The sequence below is a fragment of the Eretmochelys imbricata genome, chromosome 2 (assembly GCF_965152235.1).
Source record: "Eretmochelys imbricata isolate rEreImb1 chromosome 2, rEreImb1.hap1, whole genome shotgun sequence".
Taxonomy (NCBI): domain Eukaryota; kingdom Metazoa; phylum Chordata; order Testudines; family Cheloniidae; genus Eretmochelys; species Eretmochelys imbricata.
This window is the reverse complement of record NC_135573.1, coordinates 205065750-205090013: the sequence shown is the minus strand read 5'-3', so window position 1 is coordinate 205090013 and position 24264 is coordinate 205065750. Positions and strand designations below refer to the sequence as shown.

General features: G+C 39.6%; 1 protein-coding gene across 3 annotated transcripts in view; it reads left to right on the top strand.

The window, feature by feature from the left end:
• Positions 1-24264, top strand: part of CHN2 (chimerin 2) — a 193311-nt gene that overhangs the window by 157786 nt on the left and 11261 nt on the right. For all 3 annotated transcript variants that reach the window (XM_077811339.1, XM_077811337.1, XM_077811338.1), the window contains 3 exons: positions 9043-9127; positions 11544-11717; positions 13684-13761. In XM_077811339.1, the coding sequence (XP_077667465.1) occupies positions 9043-9127; positions 11544-11717; positions 13684-13761 (337 nt within the window). The remainder of the gene's footprint in view (positions 1-9042; positions 9128-11543; positions 11718-13683; positions 13762-24264) is intronic.

Genomic DNA, 24264 nt, shown 5'->3' with positions numbered 1-24264 from the left:
ATACTCCCTTAATTCCTCTATTTTCTTAATGCTCCCTGGAGGTGATAATCTAGGTCATTGTCAGAATAATTTGATTCATTATCAGAAATAGTATTTTATCATGCTGACTTCTGGCCTTTAAATAAAAGGGAAATTAACGTTCATTAAAATTATTTAGCAAGTATGCTTTTCTCTTTGTTCCTCTATTATGCTTTTCCCTTAAGACATTCAGTGTCTGTGCTGTGGTTGGAATTTATCAATAATTCAGTATTCATGAGTAAAACTTTACCTTCAACATTTTATGCTCCTTGCCATTCCCCCTCCTTAACCCAGCACCCACATAAAAGTTAATATTTTTCTCACTGCTAAATACTGAAAGAAATAGGAGAAATATTCTGTACTTTTTTCTTGATTAAAGAATCTTTTATGCTTTCTGGTTTTAGCCTCATTATCATTTAAATATGAAAACTGTTTTAGGTTAACTAGAAAATATTTTCTCATGACTGGGACTTTTTTCCACTTTGACCTATACATTCCTTCCTTTCCTCTTCAAAATTCCCCTTGTTTTGGCTTTGATTTATAACTGGAAATGTGCCCAGCAACATTGGATTTGCACAGTCGAGCTGTTATACACCCTTTATTACTTTCTTTTTGAAAAGAGTCATAGTTTAGCTGAAAGAAAAGGAGTACTTGTGGCACCTTAGAGACTAACAAATTTATTTGAGCATAAGCTCACTTCATCGGATGCAGCTCACGAAAGCTTATGAGTCCATGCTGTTCTGCTCGATAATGATCCAAAGCAGAACAGACCGACATATTCATTTTCATCATCTGAGTCAGATGCCGGCAGCAGAAGGTTGATTTTCTTTTTTGGTGGTTCAGGTTCTGTAGTTTCCACATCTGAGTGTTGCTATTTTAAGACTTTTGCAAGCATGCTCCACACCTCATCCCTCTCAGATTTTGGACGGCACTTCAGATTCTTAAACCTTGAGTTGAGTGCTGTAGATTTTTAGAAATCTCACACTGGTACCTTCTTCGCGTTTCATCAAATCTGCTGTGAAAGTGTTCTTAAAACATACATGTGCTGGGTCATCATCCAAGACTGCTATAACATGAAATATATGGCAGAATGCGGGTAAAACAGAACAGGAGACAATTCTTCCCCAAGGAGTTCAGTCACAAATTTAATTAATGCATTATTTTTTTAAAGAGCATCATCAGCATGGAAGCATGTGCTCTGGAATGGTGGCTTAAGCATGAAGGGGCATACGAATGTTTAGCATATCTGGCACGTAAATACCTTGCAACACCAGGTACAAGAGCCATGTGAACATACTGTTCTCACTTTCAGGTGAGATCGTAAATAAGAAGCATGCAGCAGTATCTTCCATAAATGTAAAAAAAACTTGTTTATCTTAGCGATTGGCTGAACAAGAAGTAGGACTTAGTGGACTTGTAGGCGCTAAAGTTTTACATTGTTTTGTTTTTGAGTATAGTTATGTAACAAAAATAATCTACATTTGTAAACTACACTTTCATGATAAAGAGATTGCACTACGTACTTTTATGAGGTGACTTGAAAAATACAATTTCTTTTGTTAAAAATTTTTACAGTGCAAATATTTGTAATCAAAAATAATAATATAAAGTGAGCACTGTACACTTTGTATTGTGTTGTAATAGAAATCAATATATTTGAAAATGTAGAAAACATCCAAAAATATTTAATAAATTTCAACTGGTATTCTATTGTATAACAATGTGAATAATCGGGATTAATTTTTTTGAGTTAATCCTGTGAATTAACTGCAATTAATCGAAAGCCCTACAAAATATGAATTTTAAGAAAGAAACATTTTAAAAATAAAATGTAACCTAGAAAGTTAGGTCACTCTGAAGTATTATATTTACATAACACAAATATTACTCACCACTCAAAAATCTACAGTCTTCTATAGGATGATTCTAAAATGCATATAGTAGCTAAAAAAAATGAACAATGTGCTAATAGTGGAATATTTAGATTAAACAGTCACCCACTTTAAGTTTTAAATCTATTGACATGTTCATAAAAAAGTTAAGTAGTGCAAAAGAAAGAAAATTGTTGGAGGGTTTTTGAAGCTTAAGTCCTAGTTGTCATAGACATATACACAATACTAATATGGTACTGTGGAACATAAGTAAAATCTAATGGGCTATTTCATAGGGTTGCAAAAAGGTGTTTTGCCCTTTTTTGTTTTACTGAACACTTAAAATGTGTTGTACTATATATTTTGCTGTATATGGACAGGGATTTCATGACAGAGTCCATCAGAATGTTTGGCATGCGTTAGTGTCAATAAATGTACACTAAAAAATCTTTACCTTGGCAAATTTGAACCTCTTGGGATGATGAGTCTTTTTTTAAAAAGGCTACGTATTTGGTACAACTGATTGGAAACATTGTGTAACAAAGTAGAACTGGCGGAAAGGGGAAAAGCACAAAAAAGAGATGGGTACAAAATTCAGAGTCAGATCTAGACTGCCTTGTGCCCTTTTAAAAAGGCAAAGTTCAACGTGTGCACGCCAAATAATTAACTAAAGGGATCTAGGATGTGTTTTGCATGTTTAATACCCATTTTGAATTTTAAATCGCTATATGGGGGGGTTGGTATAAAAGTTACAGCCTCTCGGGCACTTTGTATTTGAATAATATTGTGAGGAAGGTCATTCCAGATGCTAGTGGAGATATGTGTATGTATAGTGGTGGAGGGAGTAGAAAAGAGCAAAACCAGACTTTGTCTTTGCCCCACCAAAGTAACTGCACGCCCTAAACCTCAGGAGCAAAGGGATGACTTCTTAGTGGCCTTGGAGAGGCACAATTGACCCTGCACAGGCTGGGGAAAATTTAGAACCAAGACCCTGCCCTCCTACCCATAGGCCAGCAAAACTGACCTGCTGTGTGGGGCACGCTGCACTATGCAAAAGGATGGTTTAGCATGCACAGCCCTTCCTTTGCTCCCTGCAGCTCCTCAAGGGATTGCAGGCACAATCTCTTCCAGAACTTGCCCTGGAGCAGTGCAGCTTTGTAATGCCACAGTGTGGAGCAGTGTAAAAAGCAGACCATCTAGCCCTGTGTTAGGGCAAATTGTTGAAGTCCTTCCCATGACCATTCTTTTTGGTCCTAAATTATGACAACAAACGTTCTATATATATATATATTTTTATACAGTTTACATTGTATCACACTAGTGTTCGGAAACTGAAATTAAAAAGGAGTAGATTCATTAGCTGGCACATCTAGGAGTGGACAGGACTTATAAATCCGTAAAGAAAGTAAGTGCTTGGGGCCAGGTCTTGATTGACAAAAAGATGCTTTCTTCAGTTGTATTAGCTCATTCGAATTAGTTTAATGTAACTGGAAAGTTCCCTTAGCTCTCATTAAGGTCCTGATCCTGCAAATACTCATACAAGTGGTTAACTTCACTACCTTGAGTCGTCCCATTAACTTCAACAGCATTACTCGTGGTAGTAAAGTTAAACAGGTACGTAAATATTTGCAGAATCGAAGCCTAAGGGGATGGCTACACTGGAGCTGAAGGTGTAACTTCCAGTTTGGGTAGACATACGGATGCTAGTTTTGACAAGCTAGCATGTTAAAAATTGAAGTGTCTCTGCAGCGGCATGAATGGCAGGAGTGAATCCTACCCTGAAACCTGGGTACTTATTTAAGCAACTAGCCTATCTTGCTGCCCATACCACCATGGCCCCGCTGCTATATTTAGCATGCTACCTCGATCAAAGCTGGTACACATATGTCTACGCAAGCGGGAAATTACACCTCCAGCTTCACTGTAGACGTACTCTAGAGACACAGGCTAGCACCTTTTAGAATGTTCCCGCTCCTTGTGATATAGACTCAGGAGGGAGTTAACTCAATTGAATTAACGTAACTGAAGAAAACATACTTTTTGTCCATTGAGACATGGCCTGAGCTAGTCAAGTCGCAGCAAATGGGGAATCGCATATATTCTAGAGTTACCTTTTACAAAACAGGATCTCACTTTTTATAACAGAAATTAACATAGGACCAGATTTTGCCCTCACTTGTTTTTATTACTACACAGTCTTCTGCATTTCCCATTACCACAGATTTCAAGTGGTGTCGTGCTGGATTCTATATTGATAGTAATGTTTGTTGAACCTCATGCCAGCACAGAGTCCCAGGAACATCAATGGGGACCAAAGGAGATGCCTCGGGACATCAGCATGCAGTTTATTGTAGGATCAGGGCCCAGTGCAGGACAGAATTTGGCCCATTATTATTGTAGAACCTTAGAAGTGATCTCAGTTTTCATTGCAACATATAAAATTTAGAGACACAGTGAGGGTTTTAATTATGGCATGTACACTCAGTGTTTTTTTTTTTCATAAGTCTTTTGTTTTTCTTAAAATTACACCTTTGTGAGAAGTGGAATTTTCATTGTCCCAAAACAAAACTGGTAACGGATTCAATTCTGTTCCCACTGAAGCCATTGATTTCAAAGGGATTCAGTTGAGGCCCCAGAGCTGAGGTAAAGTGTTCCTGCTTTTCAACTGAAAGTCTGAAAAATCTCTTCTTCTCTTTTGATACAAAAGAAAAAAAGCTTCAAAACCAGGTTAGGTAACCAAAAAATTGTCTGAAAGCAGCTCTGCATATTTCATATGAAGAGCACACGTGTCAGCCCAAGGCAGTTCTTGATTTGCTGCTGTAGCATTGTTATTACTGGATTCACTCTGTGGCTTTGGTGAAATCACTTAACTTTTCTGCCTTAGTTTCCTCATCTGTGAAATAGAGATAATACCTACCTCACAGTGGTATCACAACTATTAATGACTGTGTAAAGCATTGTACACCTGCAGATTCTCAGAGGAAGATGGAAGGGACATTAAAGAGACCATATGGAAGCAATGGTAGTTGAGAGATGTAAGTAAAGGAAACAGAGAGGAGCATCACTAATGAAGACAAAATGTAATATGTGTGTAAGAGAGAGAGGATTAATATGAAGAAGAAACTACTTTTCCATGAAAGAATGGGAGAGAAAGAATAATACAAAGAAAGGAAATATAAATACGGAAAATGAAAGGAGATGGCCTGGAGATAAATAGAGTGAGTCAGACAGTGGGAGGAGGGAAACGAAGAAACTAAAGAAGGGAATAAGCAGGAAAACACATTTTTAGACTAATAAATTTTGTTGAACTATCTCACAGACAACTCAGATCTCTGGACAGTAAGTTTGGAGCAAAGGGATTGCATTTTGAGCACTTACGCAATATTAATATTATTGAGTCCCCTGCATTCTATAGCTAAATAGTGGTGGGAAAAGACAAGAAAAAAGTTTACCAGAATGTACATCAGACCCCTTCATTATTGGGGTGAATATTGACCCCAAAACCTCAGGTCATATTGAGAATTGTCCCTTGCTGTTTCTTTTGAAAGATTGGCAGTATGCAAGGACACCAGCACAAGCAGTTCAACGCTATTCTTTATACACAAACGAGTCTCGTGACAGTCCAAAAATTTGAAAGGGTGCGGGGGGACTCAAAAAGTTGTCTTGATGATTCTTCAAAAAGCCTATGCCCGGTTCAGTAGGTAGTGGTGTGATCATACGGACGCGGGTACAAGACTAAAAATATAATCCTATCTCCTATCTATGACTGCCTCGGAACCCTTGCACAGTATAAAATAACTCCAGGATCAGTTCGGCAGTCATTTCTCAGGCAAAACTCTCATTTACTGTGACCAAAGTCTTACTTTCAGCATCAGCCTTAAGAGTCCATCTGAGCTGAAGTGTTGTTTTTAAGAATACAGAGCCTTATTTTTTATGAACATTGAAAGTAATGGTCAGCCAAACTTCAGAGACAGTTCAGATATGTATCTTAAGTTACATTAATGCTTATCCAAACTTCTTGAAATTTCATCTAGAAAATCTCAAAAGATCACACTTTTGACTTGTGAGATAACAGTATTTCTCTGTTTCAGCTCGACCAGAAATGCTGCAAAACCAGCCTTTCTCATGGTATTTCATTTTGGTACATGTAATTTCAGCCAAAACATGGAGATGTGAAAGTAACATTAAATAAATAAATTTTAACTGAAATTTTGGGGCCTCAAAATCAATGGTAGATGAGGGTGCTCAGCAACTCTCAAGTTTGGGTCTTCGGTGAAAATAATAATGACCATTTCCCATTGTGCAAGAAAAGACAAAGATATAATCAGCTACCAACTTCTAAATACTCTACAGTGTGATCAGTTAAATGATACCTTTATGTGAGGTGAACAAGCAGGCCTTTAATATCCTAGAAACTGTGGTGTAGTCTAACCAGGATGTAAAACTGTGCAGTTTTAATAATACCGAACAACCTTTTACAATTATCTTTCATAAAAGATTAGCTTTTGTAACACTTTGTGAAGCAAGAGATACTGAGAATCTAAAGATTAGCGATATCCCTCAAATAGACAATTTCGCATTTGTAGTTAAATGTAGCTCACGAAAGCTTATGCTCAAATAAATTTGTTAGTTTCTAAGGTGCCACAAGTACTCCTTTTCTTTTTGCGGATACTGACTAACACGGCTGCTACTCTGAAACCACAAAAATTGCATAGTTACACATCTAAAATTGGTAGCATTGCAGTCATAGATAACTGTCTGCAATTTTGTATCCACAAATTATGTTGGAGGCCACATTTTAAAATGTAAGCCTAAAACTCCAAGGGCAATGTTCTCAGTTGATGTAACCTCAGTATCAATGAAGCTATGCTATTTGCACCGGCTGGTGATCTAGCTTTAAATGAATGTTAACTGATCCCTGTAAGACAACCTCTGAATGGAGCAAGAAGTGATAGAAACACATATATATCAGCAAGGCTTACCACCAATAAGTGTTTCCCATTAGTATATGTTGTAGTGAGAGCTAATACATTTCAGAAGTATAATTTGAGTTGGTCAAATGTACCTGTTTAAGCATTTTAATACCAAAAGAGATGAAAAAATTATCATTACTTTAAGCTAAATAGCGACTGCTTTACAGCTGCAATTAGTTACATAATTATTGACTACATGGATAAGTAGGAGTAATTTGTTGTCAAGCTGTGCTAAGTGAAAATGTAGTTTTTAATCATCAAACTAGAAAGATAGTAAGATATTTAAAAATACTTCATTTTGCCAAGGAATAGCAATGTTATCAGTTAATACACACTCATTTCAGAAAAAAGTAAAGTGAAACAGGAAAATGGGAAAAAAGCATTAGTTTGGTTTATTAATTAATACATGTTTTCCAAGACAAATGGATGGAAATATTTAAGTATGTTTGTAGTTGTTACCACTGAACTTGAGAGCAAATGGTGCAATACCATTGAAGCCTTTAGTTACACAAGGGATTAATTTGGCCAAGACAGTTAGTAAGTAAAATCTATAACGTATGTTGTATTTTTGTTCAATTTTGTTTGGTATTATTTTCAGACAGATAGCTCTGATTTCATAATATGACAAATCGTTGAATTGCAGGAGCTGTGATTTCTTGATGCAATGCAATAATGCTGTGAGTGGTGCTGTAGACATAGCAGGGCCATGATATTAGCAAGCTGTATGCTTGATTGAAAATTGTATATCGTTTATTTGGAAAAGGGCAATAACTGCACTTTCCCCAACTAAATATACTTGATGAAAATTTAAAATAATAAACTTTTTCCCCAGCCAGTAGTGACCTTTCAACAAAGTACCCAGGGGATTAAAAAAAAAAGAAAGGAAAGGGTTAGTCAACAGAGAGGAAGCATTAGGAGCCTCAGTGTGCACAATTTATTTTGTTAAATAAAGTCTCTAGGCAGATCTAGCCCATTTACACAGGACTATACTCGACTATTTACTGTGCTGTTCAATGAAAATTAAGTGCATGCTGTATCATGCAAAGGGCTCTAAAGGTGCCAGTGTTAATTTTGCACTATATAGCCATATTTTAAATAACAAAAAGATCACCGTTATAGGTTCTTTAAAATGCAGTTGTTGAAGCAAGTGTTTTGTGCAAAAGGCAGCTGAGGAAACTGTTCTGTCTGTTCTTTTCATGCCATTTTACCATTCTTGTACTGATATGGGGATTGTAGTAAAATGAGACTGACTGTGACTTTATTGAATAAGGATCTATTTATTTTTTTTGTTTTGTCTGTGTGAGATCAGTTTAGTTATTTAGGTGGTTTGGTCGAAGGAGTAGTTTGCCTATGTCTGTAATTGATTCTGCCGTGCAAAAGCAGATGATTGCCCAACTTTTGCCTAGAATGTCTACACAAATTATTCCTTTTGATTCCTTTGGCTTTTGTTTAATGATTCTTTTTTTTTTAAAATGGTGTAAATGCCCACATGATGGAGCCATGCCATAATCCTACTGTACTAACACCTATGGGATATTCAAAATATTAGAACTTTGAAGCTGCATGGGGGGGGGGGAAATTTTGCCCTCAGTACCCTAGTCCAGTCCCCTGAAATCAATAATAATTGTGCAAGTGTATTGGAAAGCAGAATTTGGCCACAGCATGAGAGCAGAGATTTTCTTCCACTGAATTTTATCTCCCTCTCTTTCCAATAGTCTGTTGCAGAGTGTGTGACTCTCGGAAGCTTTCTGATTTTATTTTAGCTAGTTCAGTAAAAGGAATGACTACGACTGCTTGAATTATTTGTTTTATTTTTGTCCATTTTGATAGTGGACGAAACCCAGTTACCACTTCTGTATCTGCACTGAACTAAATGTAGATGACACAAAAGAAACACATCAACTAGCAAAAAAGAAAAAAAAAGTTTTAAAAATAATTTGTTTCTATGTCATACAGTATCCAGTTCTGCATTATGATAGGCCTATTGTGAGATAAGAGAACATAAAGATCAAAGCACATTTATTTTCCCAGGATTTATTTCATACAGACTTTGGAAAGAAGTGTATACTGTATGCTGAAGACTTACTCCTACTGAATCCTTTGTCGTTTATCTCTTTTACTTGTTCCATCTGTCAGACCATCTGCCTCCTGATGACCCCATTTTTTTTATTGTATTACAGGTCTACACATTCCGAGGTCCACACTGGTGTGAATATTGTGCCAATTTCATGTGGGGGCTCATTGCTCAGGGAGTCAGGTGTTCAGGTAGCTTTATGCATTTAATTTATCTTGGTTCTTTCTTCTGAAAAATAAAAGTGTAAGATCTGGGAGGGAGGAATGGGGGACAATTTCATAAAATGTAACAAGAAATTGCTATCTAATTAGTCCAAAGGCTGAATTTGCTGTAGTTTAGCCCTTTCCAAGAAGTGCTGAGCACTAGGCACACATTTTAACAATAACAGTAAGGAATGGGAGTTGTACAGAAATCAGGATCCAGTCCCAGTATTAGCAAGGGAGGATAATGGGGAAGACGGAGGGAGATCTTTCTACTTTTCATATCTGAAGAACAGAGAAATTAGCAGCACCAGTTTTTTGTTTTGTTTTTTTAACTTATCCTGTTTGTTTCCGGACTCCTGTAGAGCCTTACAAGAATATGTAAACATATTGGGAAGAAGATGGTGCTATATTTTCCCTTGGAAAACTTGATCCTTTTTTTCCCTAAACAAAGGACTTAGAAATATTGTCCTGTTTATTTTTCCTGCTTAGTTGGCTTAGAAGTAGAGGCATCTCTCTATGGACATCTTTATAACAGTACGTTGGCAATGTGTAGGCCCCACTATTTTGGTTTAGGTTTTTCATCAGCATCTTGTAAATCATCTTCCTTATGGTAGTGCCAGGTTTTGTTTTATATGTTTTTACATCTTCAGAAACAAGATCTGAAGATGGCACAAAGCCAGCCTGCAGCTAGACTTCATAATTCATCCTTTTGCCACTCACTGTTGAAAAATGTCCTTCTCTGGGAAAAGACGATCACCTTTGACCAATAAAAATACCATATGTTGCTACAAACCTCAAAATATCCTACCTCATAGAAAAGAAAAAATGTTACCCTCATTTCCAAAAGAATTAATTTCCTGGTTTTTCTTTTTCTTTGTTAACCTTTTAATAGATTTTTTATTTTATTTTTTTTCATTTCTTTGCTACATTGCTACAATAAACCAAGAACCATTATTCCATGATTTTGTTTGTTGCAGGAATGGACATTTTTTTTTGATACATCACATGCAAATTTTGGTAACTAAATTCTGCTAACCGAAATTCTCCTTCCGCTTTCAGCTGAAGATAGTGCTCCCTCTCAAATCCTGTCCTAAGCTTATGAGTGTTACTGTGCACTGATTAACAGTGGCGACTTGCAACCCCACATCAGACTGAATCTGAGGGGTGGGTGAAGTGACGCCACATAAATTTTGTATAGCAATTTGAGGGTCGTTTAAGATAAAAGTTGATTTATAATTTTAAAGTATTGATATGTGCATGGCCCACTTATTATTGTACTTTACTACTTCATCTTCTCTAGCTACAGATGGGTCAGAGGCAAGACAAAGAGTATAAAAATGAAATTAAAAAAAGGAAAATTAATAACCATTTACTGATCTGGTTATTTAATCCTCAGTGTAAATTGGTAAAAATTGACCATGTGGATGTAATGAATATTGTTGGATTTGTTCCCCTAACTTAAAATATCTAACCTATGAAAAGGCTTACTTATTTAGTATGAAGCTTAACACTTTCCCGTATTAAATTACCAACATTTAACTCTAAGTAGACAAACAAGGGTTTTTTTTAACCTCACATGAAATGTTTTGCAAGAACATTGAAAACAATAAAGGGAGTATCCTAAATGCAGCTGGCCAGATTTACTTAGATGTCACTGAACAATAATCCATTATGCAGTAGTTTCTGTCTGAAGAGACCAAATAAACTAAACTAATTCCATTAAGGTTTGTTGTTGTTTTTTAGGGACAATTTGATTTTGTTTGATTGACATTTTATGGAACATAATATTGAGATGTGTTTCAAGTAATTCAGAGAGTTGTTTAAAATTTTAATAGTTCAGCCAGTAATCGATATGCAAAAGGTATATTTGCCTAACCAGTGATAAGTTCAGGAATGTTAAGGAGCCCTGAATGATTATAGCATAAGGGCCTTGGTTAATAACAAGCACACTTTTGCTTTGCTCCTCTACACACACTATCAGTGAGAAGCAGAACTAGAAATGCTTTACAGTAGAAAGCAAACTTCTGTGAAAAGTACATTGGAGTGCAATGTTTGTTCCTGACCCTGGTTTTTCCTAACACCCTTTGGGGCTGATGCAAGATAGTCATCTGGGCTCTTCTCACTAACTTTTTTCAGGGATCCTCCATCCTCTTCCCTCTTCAGAATCTCAGCATTGCAGTGACCCTCTCTTCGGGGTGCTGGATGTCACCAAGTCCTGTCAATGTTATTGAGTGAGTCAGCCACAGGAGTCACTAGAGAGCGATGTGACGAGTTTTTGTGTTTGTTCTGGTTTTGTCTGAGGGATGAGGGTTTTCCTGTTTGTTTATTTGTATAGGCTCATGAAATCATTACCTAGCAAAACCTATCAATGGAAGTGTTAATTCTGGCAAAACTTTGTTCACAGACTGTGGGTTGAACGTACACAAACAGTGTTCCAAATATGTGCCCAATGACTGTCAACCAGACCTCAAGAGGATCAAGAGAGTCTACTGCTGTGACCTCACTACACTAGTGAAGGCCCACAATACACAGAGACCAATGGTTGTGGATATATGCATTCGAGAAATAGAAGCAAGAGGTTTGCATGATTTTCTTTGTTAGACTAGAGTGGAGTGTCACCAGGTCTATAATGTTACATGAATTGTGATCGAGGATTAACAGATACACATAAAAAGTAAATCAACTTTGAATTACATGTTAAGTTGGGAGAAAAAAATAGGCCCAAGTAAATGGAAGAGTGGACAGGAGTAGGTTTTTGAGTAAAAGTTCTACTGTTTTGCATTGGCTAGTAAAGTCCAGTTCTGTCATTTCCAAATGCAAATTATTTAAATTGCTTTTAAAAAAATATATTAGATATATCTTCTAAAATGCAAACTATTCATGTCATACTTTTTCAAAGGACAAACTTTAAACTCACCTGTGTGTCTTTTCACTTGGTTCATTTCCCTTTGACAGATATATGGACAATATTTTCATTTCAAAGCAATCAGAGTTTAATTCCATGCAAGTTACGAATAGTTTTAAACTATTTCAGAACATCATGTGCAAGAGAACACAAATGAATGGAAATGGCTCATACAAAACATGAAAGAGGAGTGCAACATTTTGTGACCTGTGGCAAGCCTCTCTTTTACATTACATTCACATTACATTCTGTTTCTGACTGATGAATGACATAGCCAAGCAACGTGTCACAGCCAAAAAGCCAGCTTGTGATTTGTCTTTTACTGAACTGACATGCATTCCACATTTACAAATTACGATAACCCCAAGTTATGCAAAATGATTACAAGCTAATGATCATGTATATGTTATTGGTGGCTTACATGTGAGTTGTGCCACCTGATAAGCCACGTTTCCTCTGTTAGTCATGTTTTGCACAGAGATCCCATGATGCTGAATTTTTGACATGATAGTAATCTGCATGGCAACACACTGCTGCCAGACAGGGGATTTCAAAGCAGTGTAGGGGATTTAGCGACACATCTTCCATTAAAATTAATAGAAGATGTGCAGCTAAATCCTCTGTACTGCTCTACAAATCTCAGCCAGGATTATATCATCACTGCAAGAACAAGTGGAAAGGGAGGATGGGTTTGAGAGAGAACAGTTTTACTGAAACATAAGTATCTATAATGATAGCAAAGGACATATTAGAAAGCTATATTGCATTTGATATATAAATATTCTTTCTTTTACAAATGTCAGTTGAGACTAAATTGGTTGTCCTCTTTCATTATCAATACCTTAACAGCTGTAAGAACTCTAAAAATCCCTCCTGTTGGGATATTGGTTTTGGTCATGATACAGCCTCAGTAGCTAAAAAAGGCCAGTGTCTCTTTGTTGGGTGATCACATGGGCATGGTCACAGTAAGGAACCAGTGAGTTAAAACAAGTAACAGCCATGTAAGCCACTTTGACTAGTTGTATCTGCTGCTGTCTTGGACCACCCTTCTTTCCTGTAGGGATGGGAACAGTGCAAGTAAGATTTGTGGAGGCTAACAGCAAACAGGCAAAGGACAGTGGGAGGGATGGGTTGTGCGAAAGAACAGTGTATGCTGCACGTACCCGTTAAGATTGACAGCAAAATCAGAGAGGAAAAAGGACCACAGGAAGGTAGAGTTAATTGCTGGCATCACTATAGGTCATTAAGAACACAGACATAGGGAAGGCAGAATTTAAAGCTATAGTAATTACAGACCGAGAAACAAGAACTGAATAGGAAGTTATCATACCATATGTTGCCAGTATAGGCAAATTGTAGTATTTTGTGGCTGATATTGTGTATTCCCCACCAAACTAATAAAACCAGAAAATGTAACCAACTTGTAGTCTTTAAAATTTACCTTAATTCTTCTTTAAAATACTCAGAAGTTTAACATGAAAATTATTGCTCTTGTCACATTTCATATATGGGATTATTAGCATAACATAAAATAACTGTGATGTTATTGATTTTAAGATTTGAATAGATTGAATATTTGTTGATATATATATATCTGTTGATAGCAGAAATAAAGCTAAATCAAGTGTTTACCTTGCAGGTTTAAAGTCAGAGGGTCTTTATAGAGTCTCGGGGTTCACTGAACACATTGAAGATGTCAAAATGGCCTTTGATCGAGGTATAGTGCGTTTTAATATTAGATGGGTTTTCAGCTGACCTTTTGATTTAAAGAGACACTGTTCTTATTGATCTCTGGGAGCTCAAATACCATGGTGAGGAAACTGATCTATAAGCAGAAGCCCAAAATGTTACCTATCTTTTTTCTGATGTTATTATTTTTTACCAATTTCCGTAGCACTTTTCACATGATTAAAATCATATTTCATAGTTGGAATAATGTAGATAAACGCACAACAAATAAATGTAGATAGGGAAATGAAAGGTTCAGGTGACTGCTAATGGTCTAGAGCCTTTCACCTCTAGGTTACCACCTCGGACCGAGGCATTCCTGAAGGTCTGGAAGGCATCTAGCACATCGTGAATGCTACCATAAACAAATAATAATAACAATAATGATCTTTGTTCAGGAAGGCAGTCTGCAGTTGTCATTGTGCTGAATGTTATACTCAGTGCTAAAATGGTCAAAGTGCAGTCGTCTTAATAGGCAAGCGGATTTACATCATATATGGGAATTCACAACAAGGTCCAAAAAACTCTGCAAAATCTTTAGCTAATTTTATATAAAGAATGTTTACTTAAAAACCCACAGGATCCTGCAAACCACATAGGCCCCACCACTTAGCTAACAGCACTGTGTCTGTCTGTATGTGTGTTTCATAGGGAGACAAAATGGGTGAGGTAATATCTTTCATTAGACCAGCTTCTGTTGGTGAGAGAGACAAGCTTTCGAGCTTATACAGAGCTCTTCTTCAGGTATTCAGCTCAGTGTAAGCTCGAAAGCTTGTCTCTCTCACCAACAGAAGCTGGTCTAATGAAAGATATTACCTCACCCACCTCGTACCTCTAATATCCTGGGACCAACACGGCTACAACAACACTGCGTACAATGTGTGTGTAATTCTCACACACACAGGCTACTTCTGTGTTTCCATGCTTCCCTGGAAGTTGCCTGTGTACTGAATTGCACATGTATCCCATACCTGTGCTGAGTGTCCACATATGCTGAATGGGGAACGGGTACATGCTGTGTACAGGGCATATACCCCTGTCCACACTGCCTCTTTTTTTGTCCACCACATTAGTGCTATCATTTCAGGGGCAGTAACCCAGAGTCCTGTGCATCACAGGAGACACTCTGGGAACCGCCTTATGTGTTGCTGGTACTGTACTCCGCCTTCACACATTTGGCAATGGCAGCTCCCTCTCGCTTCCTCCAAACTGTGTTGGAGACATGGAGCACAGGTATGATGATGTGGTTCTGCTCTTGCTCACTGGACAAATGTTCCTGCGGTGCAGTACTGGACACTAGACAGAATCGGCCCACACCAATTTGAGATAGCTGACTGAGTCTGGGGGGAATGAAATCTGGTAGAATCCCAAGAAACAGGTGTGTTGAGTGCTGGGAGTGCAATGGTATGCCCACGGGAGGGCCACCGCTTCTGGTCCTGGAGAACCATCATGGTGTGCTGGGAATCCTGCTGACTCCTCCCTAATGTGTGGAAAACATGTTGATCATACTCAGAAAGCAAAGTGCACACACAAGAGACGGGAACAGTAACTTTTATTTGACAAACATACATCAAACATAGAGCTAAAACAAGATCAAATACACAACAACAGGTCAGATTCCCTCAAAGGTGGTCAAACGTTAACTTCTTCGAATATGTCTCCTTGCCCTTCCCCTCTCCCTAACAAGGGAGGAATGGCAGAAAAATATTGGAGGGTGGAGGGGAACAAATAGGGTTGTCTCCTGTGTGGGATCTGGGGACTGTTCACAAGCTGGACTACAAGAACTGGATCAGGCTCATCATTCCCCTCCTGAATGTTCTGGGGGTTCCCCTCTCAAGGGGTTTCAGGTGCCTGCGGAGGATGTTGTGCCAGGCATCGAGCATGTTCCTTCCTGTCAGGGATGGTGGTGGGATTCACTGCCTCAGCAGCAGCCTGGCAGGCAGATGGAGGAGGACTAGGAGAAGGAGGAGCTGCTGTTTGTTCATGCAGAGGAGCAGGTGCTACAGTGGTGGGCAGGGCCTAGAAGCATGCTGGTTGGACTAAGGATTTTCTGAGTGCATGATCTTGTTTCCTCTGATGTACTCCCATTGCCTGTGAAACTCTCCATTTTCAGGAAAGCCTTAACTATGCCTAAGAACCCAATCCTTCCTTGCTCTAAGAAACTTGAACTGCTCCTGACTTCCATCTATGCCAATGAACAGGTCTTTCTGCGTCTTCCTCTGTGATCTCTGTGGAACTCCTGCCTTTCCACCAGAATGGCTTCTTTGTTGGCATCAGAATATCCTGCCAAGTCAAAGACAAGGGTAACAGTATATTGCATTTTTCCTTGGAAAGTAACTAAATTCCCCAACATCATGCAATTGTACTGTGGAAGCCACAACACTGGTACATTTTAGAATCCCAGGAATGCAGCTTTACACCCCCCTCCTTCAGACTACTTTTGCAGCCCATTAGGAAGGAGCTGAGGTTAAAAAAAATGGTAAGATGCCTGCAGTACTGTTGTTAAAGTGTTTTAATGTTTACAGTGTATGGATGGACCACTTGAGGTGGCGTTTGGTTCCCTTAAGGGTAACGTTACCAAGTCATCTTTCTGTTCTTTAAAGGCTCGCCATCGCTTTGAGAACATAGCAGTTTTTGAGACTGGAATGGAAAAGAGTAGTGGCTTTCCAGTCCTGTGGAGGACACCTGGCCACCTATGTCAGAGATATATTTCTGATAATGGTGACCTATCTACATATTAATGAGTGGTGGGGTTTAGTGAGCTACAAAGTTGGACCAAGCACATTTGCCCTACTGAAAAACCATTTGAATTTCTGCAACACCAAAAATTTGCTGAATTATGCTTACAGGACTGGGTGGCAATTCAAGAGAAAATTGACTATTCTATGCTAGCAGATGGAGTTGCCATGGAAGAGGAATGGAGAACCACAGAAAACATCCACCCACCACTTAATTCCCCCTGTGTCGCAAGAAAGTCCAGTCCCTGTGTCCAGTGAACAGCATTGAAAGGGACAGAGAAATAGAGAGTGACTCCAGAAGTGTATTTTCTTCCCTAAACTTCTGGATTAACAGCACAAGTCAATCACCTCTCTGCTGCTAAGGGGCCTGGCATTTGTGCAACCACTGGAGTGGATGCTTCACTCACCCGTGCTTCTCCTGGCTTCTGCAAAGCGGCTCAGCATAGGGAGAGGCCAGACACCAGGTACTGGGAATGGTACAAAACATTTGAAGTGATCACAGGGAGAATGGACTACTCTGATGTTCCTTGGACAACCGAACAGTTCCCTTTGTCTTCCCGGACGTAGGCAGGCCTGCACACAAGGAACTAAGCATCCCCATCCCCCCTCCATTCGGCTCCCATTCATAAGAGGAAGGAAAGACAGGATATGTGGTGGGAGAGGAATAATGTTGGATCATTGCACAACCATATGTGTCATGAAACTGTTCTTTCCCCACCTGGGGCCTTATAGCACTCAGCCTGCCCCTTCTTTCCCCCACTATTTTGTGAAGCACCTGGACTATTGCTGTCAGTGATAGCCAAGAAATGCACAGACACAAGGGCCTGTTATGGCTTCTGTTAAATGCTTTCTAGTGGTTCATGGGATTTCAATAAAATCATTGATTTAAAGCTGTGCGCTGCTATGGGACCATGCTGAGGTGGGCTGGAGGGCTGGGCTGAGGCATATATCACCAGAGAAAGGGTGGGGGTCCATTGTAAAACTTACCAATATCAGATTCTGGTTCCTACAGCAGCTCTGGGTCCTGGTGGGGGGGCTTCTTATATAACCATAGAATATCAGGGTTGGAAGGGACCTCAGGAGGTCATCTAGTCCCACCCCCTGCTCAAAGCAGGACCAATCCCCAACTAAATCATCCCAACCAGGGCTTTGTCAACCCTGACCTTAAAAATATCTAAGGAAGGAGATTCCACCACCTCCCTAGGTAACGCATTCCAGTGTTTCACCACCCTCCTAGTGAAAAAGTTTTCCCTAATATCCAACCGAAACCTCCCCCACTGCAAGTTGAGACCATTACTCCTTGTTCTGTCATCAGCTACCCATTGAGAACAGTCTAGAGCCATCCTCTTTGGAACCCCCTTTCAGGTAGTTGAAAGCAGCTATCAAATCCCCCCTCATTCTTCTCTTCCGCAGACTAAACAGTCCCAGGTCCCTCAGCCTCTCCTCATAAGTCATGCGTTCCAGTCCCCTAATTATTTTTGTTGCCCTCCGCTGGACTCTTTCCAATTTTTCCACATCCTTCTTGTAGTGTGGGGCCCAAAACTGGACACAGTACTCCAGATGAGGCCTCACCAATGTCAAATAGAGGGGATCGATCATGTCCCTCGATCTGCTGGCAATGCGCCTACTTATACAGCCCAAAATGCCGGTAGCCTTTTTGGCAACAAGGGCACACTGTTGACTCATATCCAGCTTCTCGTCCACTGTAACCTCTAGGTCCTTTTCTGCAGAACTGCTGCCTAGCCATTTAGTCCCTAGTCTGTAGCAATGCATGGGATTCTTCCGTCCTAAGTGTAGGACTCTGCACTTGTCTTTGTTGAACCTCATCAGATTTCTTTTGGCCCAATCCTCCAATTTGTCTAGGTCCCTCTGTCCCTATCCCTACCCTTCAGCGTATCTACCACTCCTCCCAGTTTAGTGTCATCTGCAAACTTGCTGAGAGTGCAATCCACACCTTCCTCCAGGTCATTTATGAAGATATTGAACAAAACTGGCCTGAGGACCGACCCTTGGGGCACTCCACTTGATACCGGCTGCCAACTAGACCTGGAGCCATTGATCACTACCCGTTGAACCCGAAAATCTAGCCAACTTTCTATCCACCTTACAGTCCATTCATCCAGCCCATACTACTTTAACATGCTGGCAAGAATACTGTGGGAGACCATGTCAAAAGCTTTGCTAAAGTCAAGGAGCAACACGTCCACTACTTTTCCCTCATCCACAGAGCCAGTTATCTCATCATAGAAGGCAATTAGATTAGTCCGGCATGACTTGCCCTTGGTGAATCCATGCTGACTGTTCCTGATCACTTTCCTCTCCTCTAAGTGCTTCAGAATTGATTCCTTGAGGACCTGCTCCATGATTTTTCTAGGGACTGAGGTGAGGGACTGGCCTGTAGTTCCCAGGATCCACCTTCTTCCCTTTTTTAAAGATGGGCACTACATTAGTCTTTCTCCAGTCGTCCGGGACTTCCCCTGATCGCCATGAGTTTTCAAAGATAATGGCCAATGGCTCTGCAATCACATCCGCCAACTCCTTTAGCACTCTCGGATGCAGCGCGTCCAGCCCCATGGACTTGTGCTCGTCCAGCTTTTCTAAATAGTCCCGAACCACTTCTTTCTCCACAGATAATTCTTCAACCAGGACTGTCCAGTAGAGGTGCAGAATCACATGCTTCTCTTCCTCTGTGTCTCTTGGGGCTTCCTCTAGGAATTCCTCTGAGGTCTCCGCTGCCTCCTCACCCTGCCCATCATCGGTCCCATCCTACGATGAGGCCAGCAGGGTTGAGGAGGGGCTCATGAGTCAGTTCAGGCTCTGTACCTGCAACCCTGGAGAGCTCCCAGTCCAGCTCATCTCGTAGCATGGGTATGTGCTAAGTCAACTCCTGGAGCAATTGCTGGAGTCCTTCACCCTCCAGTACAAGAGCCTGATGTGTTTCATGTGCACCCAGCATTGGGATGGAATCTGGTGAATGCCAGCCATCTCCAGCCTCTGTGAAATCTCCTGGTACAGGTGAGTGTACCTGCCACCTCCCTGGTGAAGGACAATCTGCTCCGAGCACACAGTGAGCACCCAGGTGTGCTCCAGAGACCAGGTAGTTGCTTTCGGACCACAATCACCTGTACTGATCAATCAATTTTAGTAGAAAACTGTTCTGTGGGAGTCAGGATAGGTTGCTACCACTGCTGGCAAGTGGGTTTCAGGGACTTTCCATTAAGGGTCATGCAGCAAAATGATCAGTGCACTATGGGAATCGCCCTGGAGTACTATCGCTACTCGTGTCCTGGTATACGGCCTTTGCCCCTGTCTACACTACACTGTAGAACAAGTACAGAACAAGTACAGGGTCATGCCACAGCAGAGGTGCTTACATACCCACACCCCTCGGTGCATGCTAGCTTTCATGCACTAGACTGTCCATCAGGAATGTGCCTCAGGGCTTCAGATTTGGACAATATGGGGGTTATGGTACAATAGCACACATGTACCTGTGTTCAGTCTCAAGTGTAGATGGCTCTACATACACACACAAAATGCAGCTTTCCTTGTATACCTATCATCTGACCGTATTTGGGAGGATATTTCCTTTCTTGTGTGTGATATACCATCCTGCTCCTCTCCCATATATGGTATTTCCCTCCTGCTTTGTTTCTTCAAATATTATTTTTGCACTTTATACTTTAAAAAAGTTTCTTTAAAAAAAACAACATTTAAAATGGTGTAGATCACATTATCTTAGAAATACTTTGTATCTGAAGTTTTCCTTGTTTGGAAGAAAATTCCTGTAATGGCTACACTGGCTAAGGAGAACTAACCACAAAAGTAGGGATTCTGAAGTGATCATGCTCAAAGTATAACTTAGACATTAAGAGGATGGCATATTGTTTCTGTGTTGGATGCTGGCATCTTTTCTGCTGCCACTGTTCACACACATACAAATCTTGTTGCTCTGTGAGCTGTGTCTCCACATCATGACTGTAGCAGCCTTTATGGAACTTGTAGGGAGAAGCACAAGTTGCAGGAGGGAAGAGTTTGGAGGAGGCACTAGGAAGTCAGTCTGTGTGCACCTGGATAGAATGTTAGCTGCAGTTGCTGCATCTCTGTAAATATTTGTCTTAAAAAACAGTGTTAGTTTACACCCATGGAATCTGTTCATTTAATTACCCAGCACACAGTACTAACAATGATCTAAGAGGAAACTATTTTACTAAAACTTTTAAGACACACATCATCTTCATCAGGCTATAGGAAATGAAATGCGATAGAATGTTATAGAAAATCTTGTTTAACACTATGTATCAAACTCCGCCATAGAATAGCAGAGTTCCGGTTGACTTAAACTGGATTTGCAGGAGTACAATGAAGGCAGAATTTTACCCCCAGTGCCGTAGGATTCTTAAAGGGACAGTGACTTGTTCCTACAAAAGCATTACAATATAAATGAGAAAGGAAACTGAAACTTAGAAGTTAGTCACTGGAAGAGAATGTTATCTCTGGATATATTATCTCAGGTTGATAAATGCTGATGAAGCTGGGATGTTAAACAGGAGATGTGCCTAGTTCTTACATACAGTAAATTCCTTTATACAGCCAAATGGTGTAAATGGGCCTTAGTGTACATGAGAATTAGGCTTATTGAGGTTGTGACAATGTTCTGTTTCAGCTATTTTTAACTAGAATAAGAGGAATAATAAGGATTTATTTAATCTAATGAATGTGGATGCTGTAGAGCAACAGTCGTTCTCTGTACTGCTGTTGACCTGCTGCATTCTGATGGCATAGAAAACACTCATTGTGCAGTTTGTCCACAGAGACGCCATTGTAGTAAATGCATTTTGTCCTTTTATTTGTTGTTGTTTCTTTGATTGTCTGGCAAACATGTCTGTTATAATATTATGCAGTTAAATATTACATTCAAAAGTACCCTGACTTTTATTGGCATTCGTGTAAACTGTGTGCAAGTGTCTTTGTTTTACTGGATTTGGAGTTTGACAGTTTTTTCAAAGGATCAAATCCTAAAGTCTTTAACTTGGGCAGTTCTCACAATGACGCTTGATTTGGCACAATAAGACCATTGGGTCTGTCAAGGTTCCTCCCCCACTCTGAACTCTAGGGTACAGATGTGGGGACCTGCATGAAAACCTCCTAAGCTTACTTTTACCAGCTTACGTTAAAACTTCCCCAAGGTACAAATTAATTTTATCCTTTGTGCTTGGAATAACCACTGCCACCACCAAACTCTAAATGGGTTTACTGGGAAACGTAGTTTGGACACGTCTTTCCCCCCAAAATCCTCCCAACCCTTGCACCCCACTTCCTGGGAAAGGTTTGGTAAAAATCCTCACCAATTTGCATAGGTGACCACAGACCCAAACCCTTGGATCTGAGAACAATGAAAAAGCATTCAGTTTTCTTACAAGAAGACTTTTAATAGAAATAGAAGTAACTAGGAGTAAAGGAATCACCCCTGTAAAATCAGGATGGTAGGTACCTTACAGGGTAATTAGATTCAAAACATAGAGAATCCCTCTAGGCAAAACCTTAAGTTACAAAAAAGACACACAGACAGAAATAGTCATTCTATTCAGCACAATTCTTTTCTCAGCCATTTAAAGAAATCATAATCTAACGCATACCTAGCTAGATTACTTACTAAAAGTTCTTAAGAGTCCATTCCTGTTCTATCCCCGGCAAAGCAGCATACCAACAGACACAGACCCTTTGTTTCTCTCCCTCCTCCCAGCTTTTGAAAGTATCTTGTCTCCTCATTGGTCATTTTGGTCAGGTGCCAGCGAGGTTACCTTTAGCTTCTTAACCCTTTACAGGTGAGAGGATTTTTCCTCTGGCCAGGAGGGATTTTAAAGGGGTTTACCCTTCCCTTTACATTTATGACAGGGTCCAAGGACCTTTGAAGGAAAATGTAGTTTTAGTGTAAGTGTAATTCAGCACTGAATGTGCATAGTTTAGATTTGTGGAAGGTAATACCAGTTCTGATCTCTTTCCCTATAAGTAATTATTTATAGCCCATCTAAAATGTGCTGTGCCCTTTAAACAACAAAGAAAAAACATGGTCCTTGACTTGAAGAGTCCAAATTTAGACATAACAGGTGGTTTGGGAAGAGCAAGGGATGGGAGGAAAGAACAGAAAAATGTAAGTTGTGCTATATTATTGTGTGCTAAATGAATTACATTTTTACAGATTAGTACAGAAAAGCTTTTGGTATTGACATCATAACAGCTGCTATGTGGCAATTTATCTTATTGCAGAGTTGTGGATAATTTTGGTAATACAGAAAGAAAAAGGTATCGTAAAATCAATTAGGTTCCTTTAAGTTAATAGCACTGATGCTCCTCTGTTTTACACTTTGTCCTTGACTCCACTTGCTATGAGTTAACACTTCTTCCTTAAGTGCTTTGAATGTTTCTAAAACTTTTAAATACAAATCCAGGCATCCTGGGAAAATAAAAAATAAGTGTAGCTTGCCAGAGTTGCTTTAATAGGGGAAAAAAAACATCAATAGGTGTATCTGTTGGAGAATATTTTAAATTTGTGACTTTCCATATAACAGAAAGTGTATTTTTATTCCCTTCCAAAAATTTTCTTCAGTTGCATTTTTTATAGACATATGTTTATTTTTGAAGTGCCACAGTCTTTGGAGACAACTAATTTTGTGATTCATGAACTAATACACTTTTGTTACAGTGATCTTCAAGCAAAGATATAAATAAAATGTATGTTTGTGTGGCATTTGATGCAGCTAGAGTGCCAGTTTAAGGATGCTTGCTATACTACACTGTAAAAACATTGAATAAATAGCACTTCCATTTAGTATACTAGTGACCTTGCTGTTAAATAAAGACAAGTAATGGATGCAACATTCAGATTTGCCATATCTGTTTGATGCAGCTGCTGTCTTCTTGAAAGCATCTGTTTTCAGTGTAGCATTTTTCGCATTCCGTGTACAGCAATTAAATAGAGCTGTCCAAACAATGTTTTATAATACTAATGCTACTGTGCCAAGTATGTGTGGATAAACAAGAGATTGGGGCAGAGTAAATGTTCTGTTAGGGGTATGGATGCTGTGTTAAATTAAATACTGATGTATGTGTTCAGACTACTCAGCTATATCAAAAAAGGCTGTTTATTTTAAACGCTAAGCATATAATCTTCTCTTGATGAGTACATGTAGGTTCTGTTAGTGCTAATGAGCGTTATGCGCATGCATTAGACAGAAGAACCGATTCCTTCAAGATTAATGCCATAGGTTTGTACAGAACATCTAGAATCAACACAAGCTGTTTTCTCCTGCAGTGAAAAAATAATCTGAAGCATGTTTACAGTACATTCCCTCTTAAGAAAGACTGTCACCAGCACCTTAGGAGCAGTACACATAACATACACACTTTATCTATTTTAGGTACTTGTATGGCCCCCATTACCCCAGTATCCGAGCTCCTCACTATGTTTCATGTATTTATCCTCACAACACTCCTATGAGGTAGGGAAGTAATACTGTCATTACAGATGGGTACTGAAACATGGAGAAAATAAGTGTTTTGCCCATGGTCATATAGTGAGTCTGGGTGGAGCAGGGAATTAAACCTGGCCTCCCAAGTTCCAGGCTGCCACCCTAACCACTGGCCTATCCTCTCTCTCTTGTGGATGGGCATACTGGGTATGGCATATTCCCTTGCACTGGGGCTGGTTGAAAAAGGCAAAGAGAAGAGCAAGCGTGTCACTTTCAGCTGCA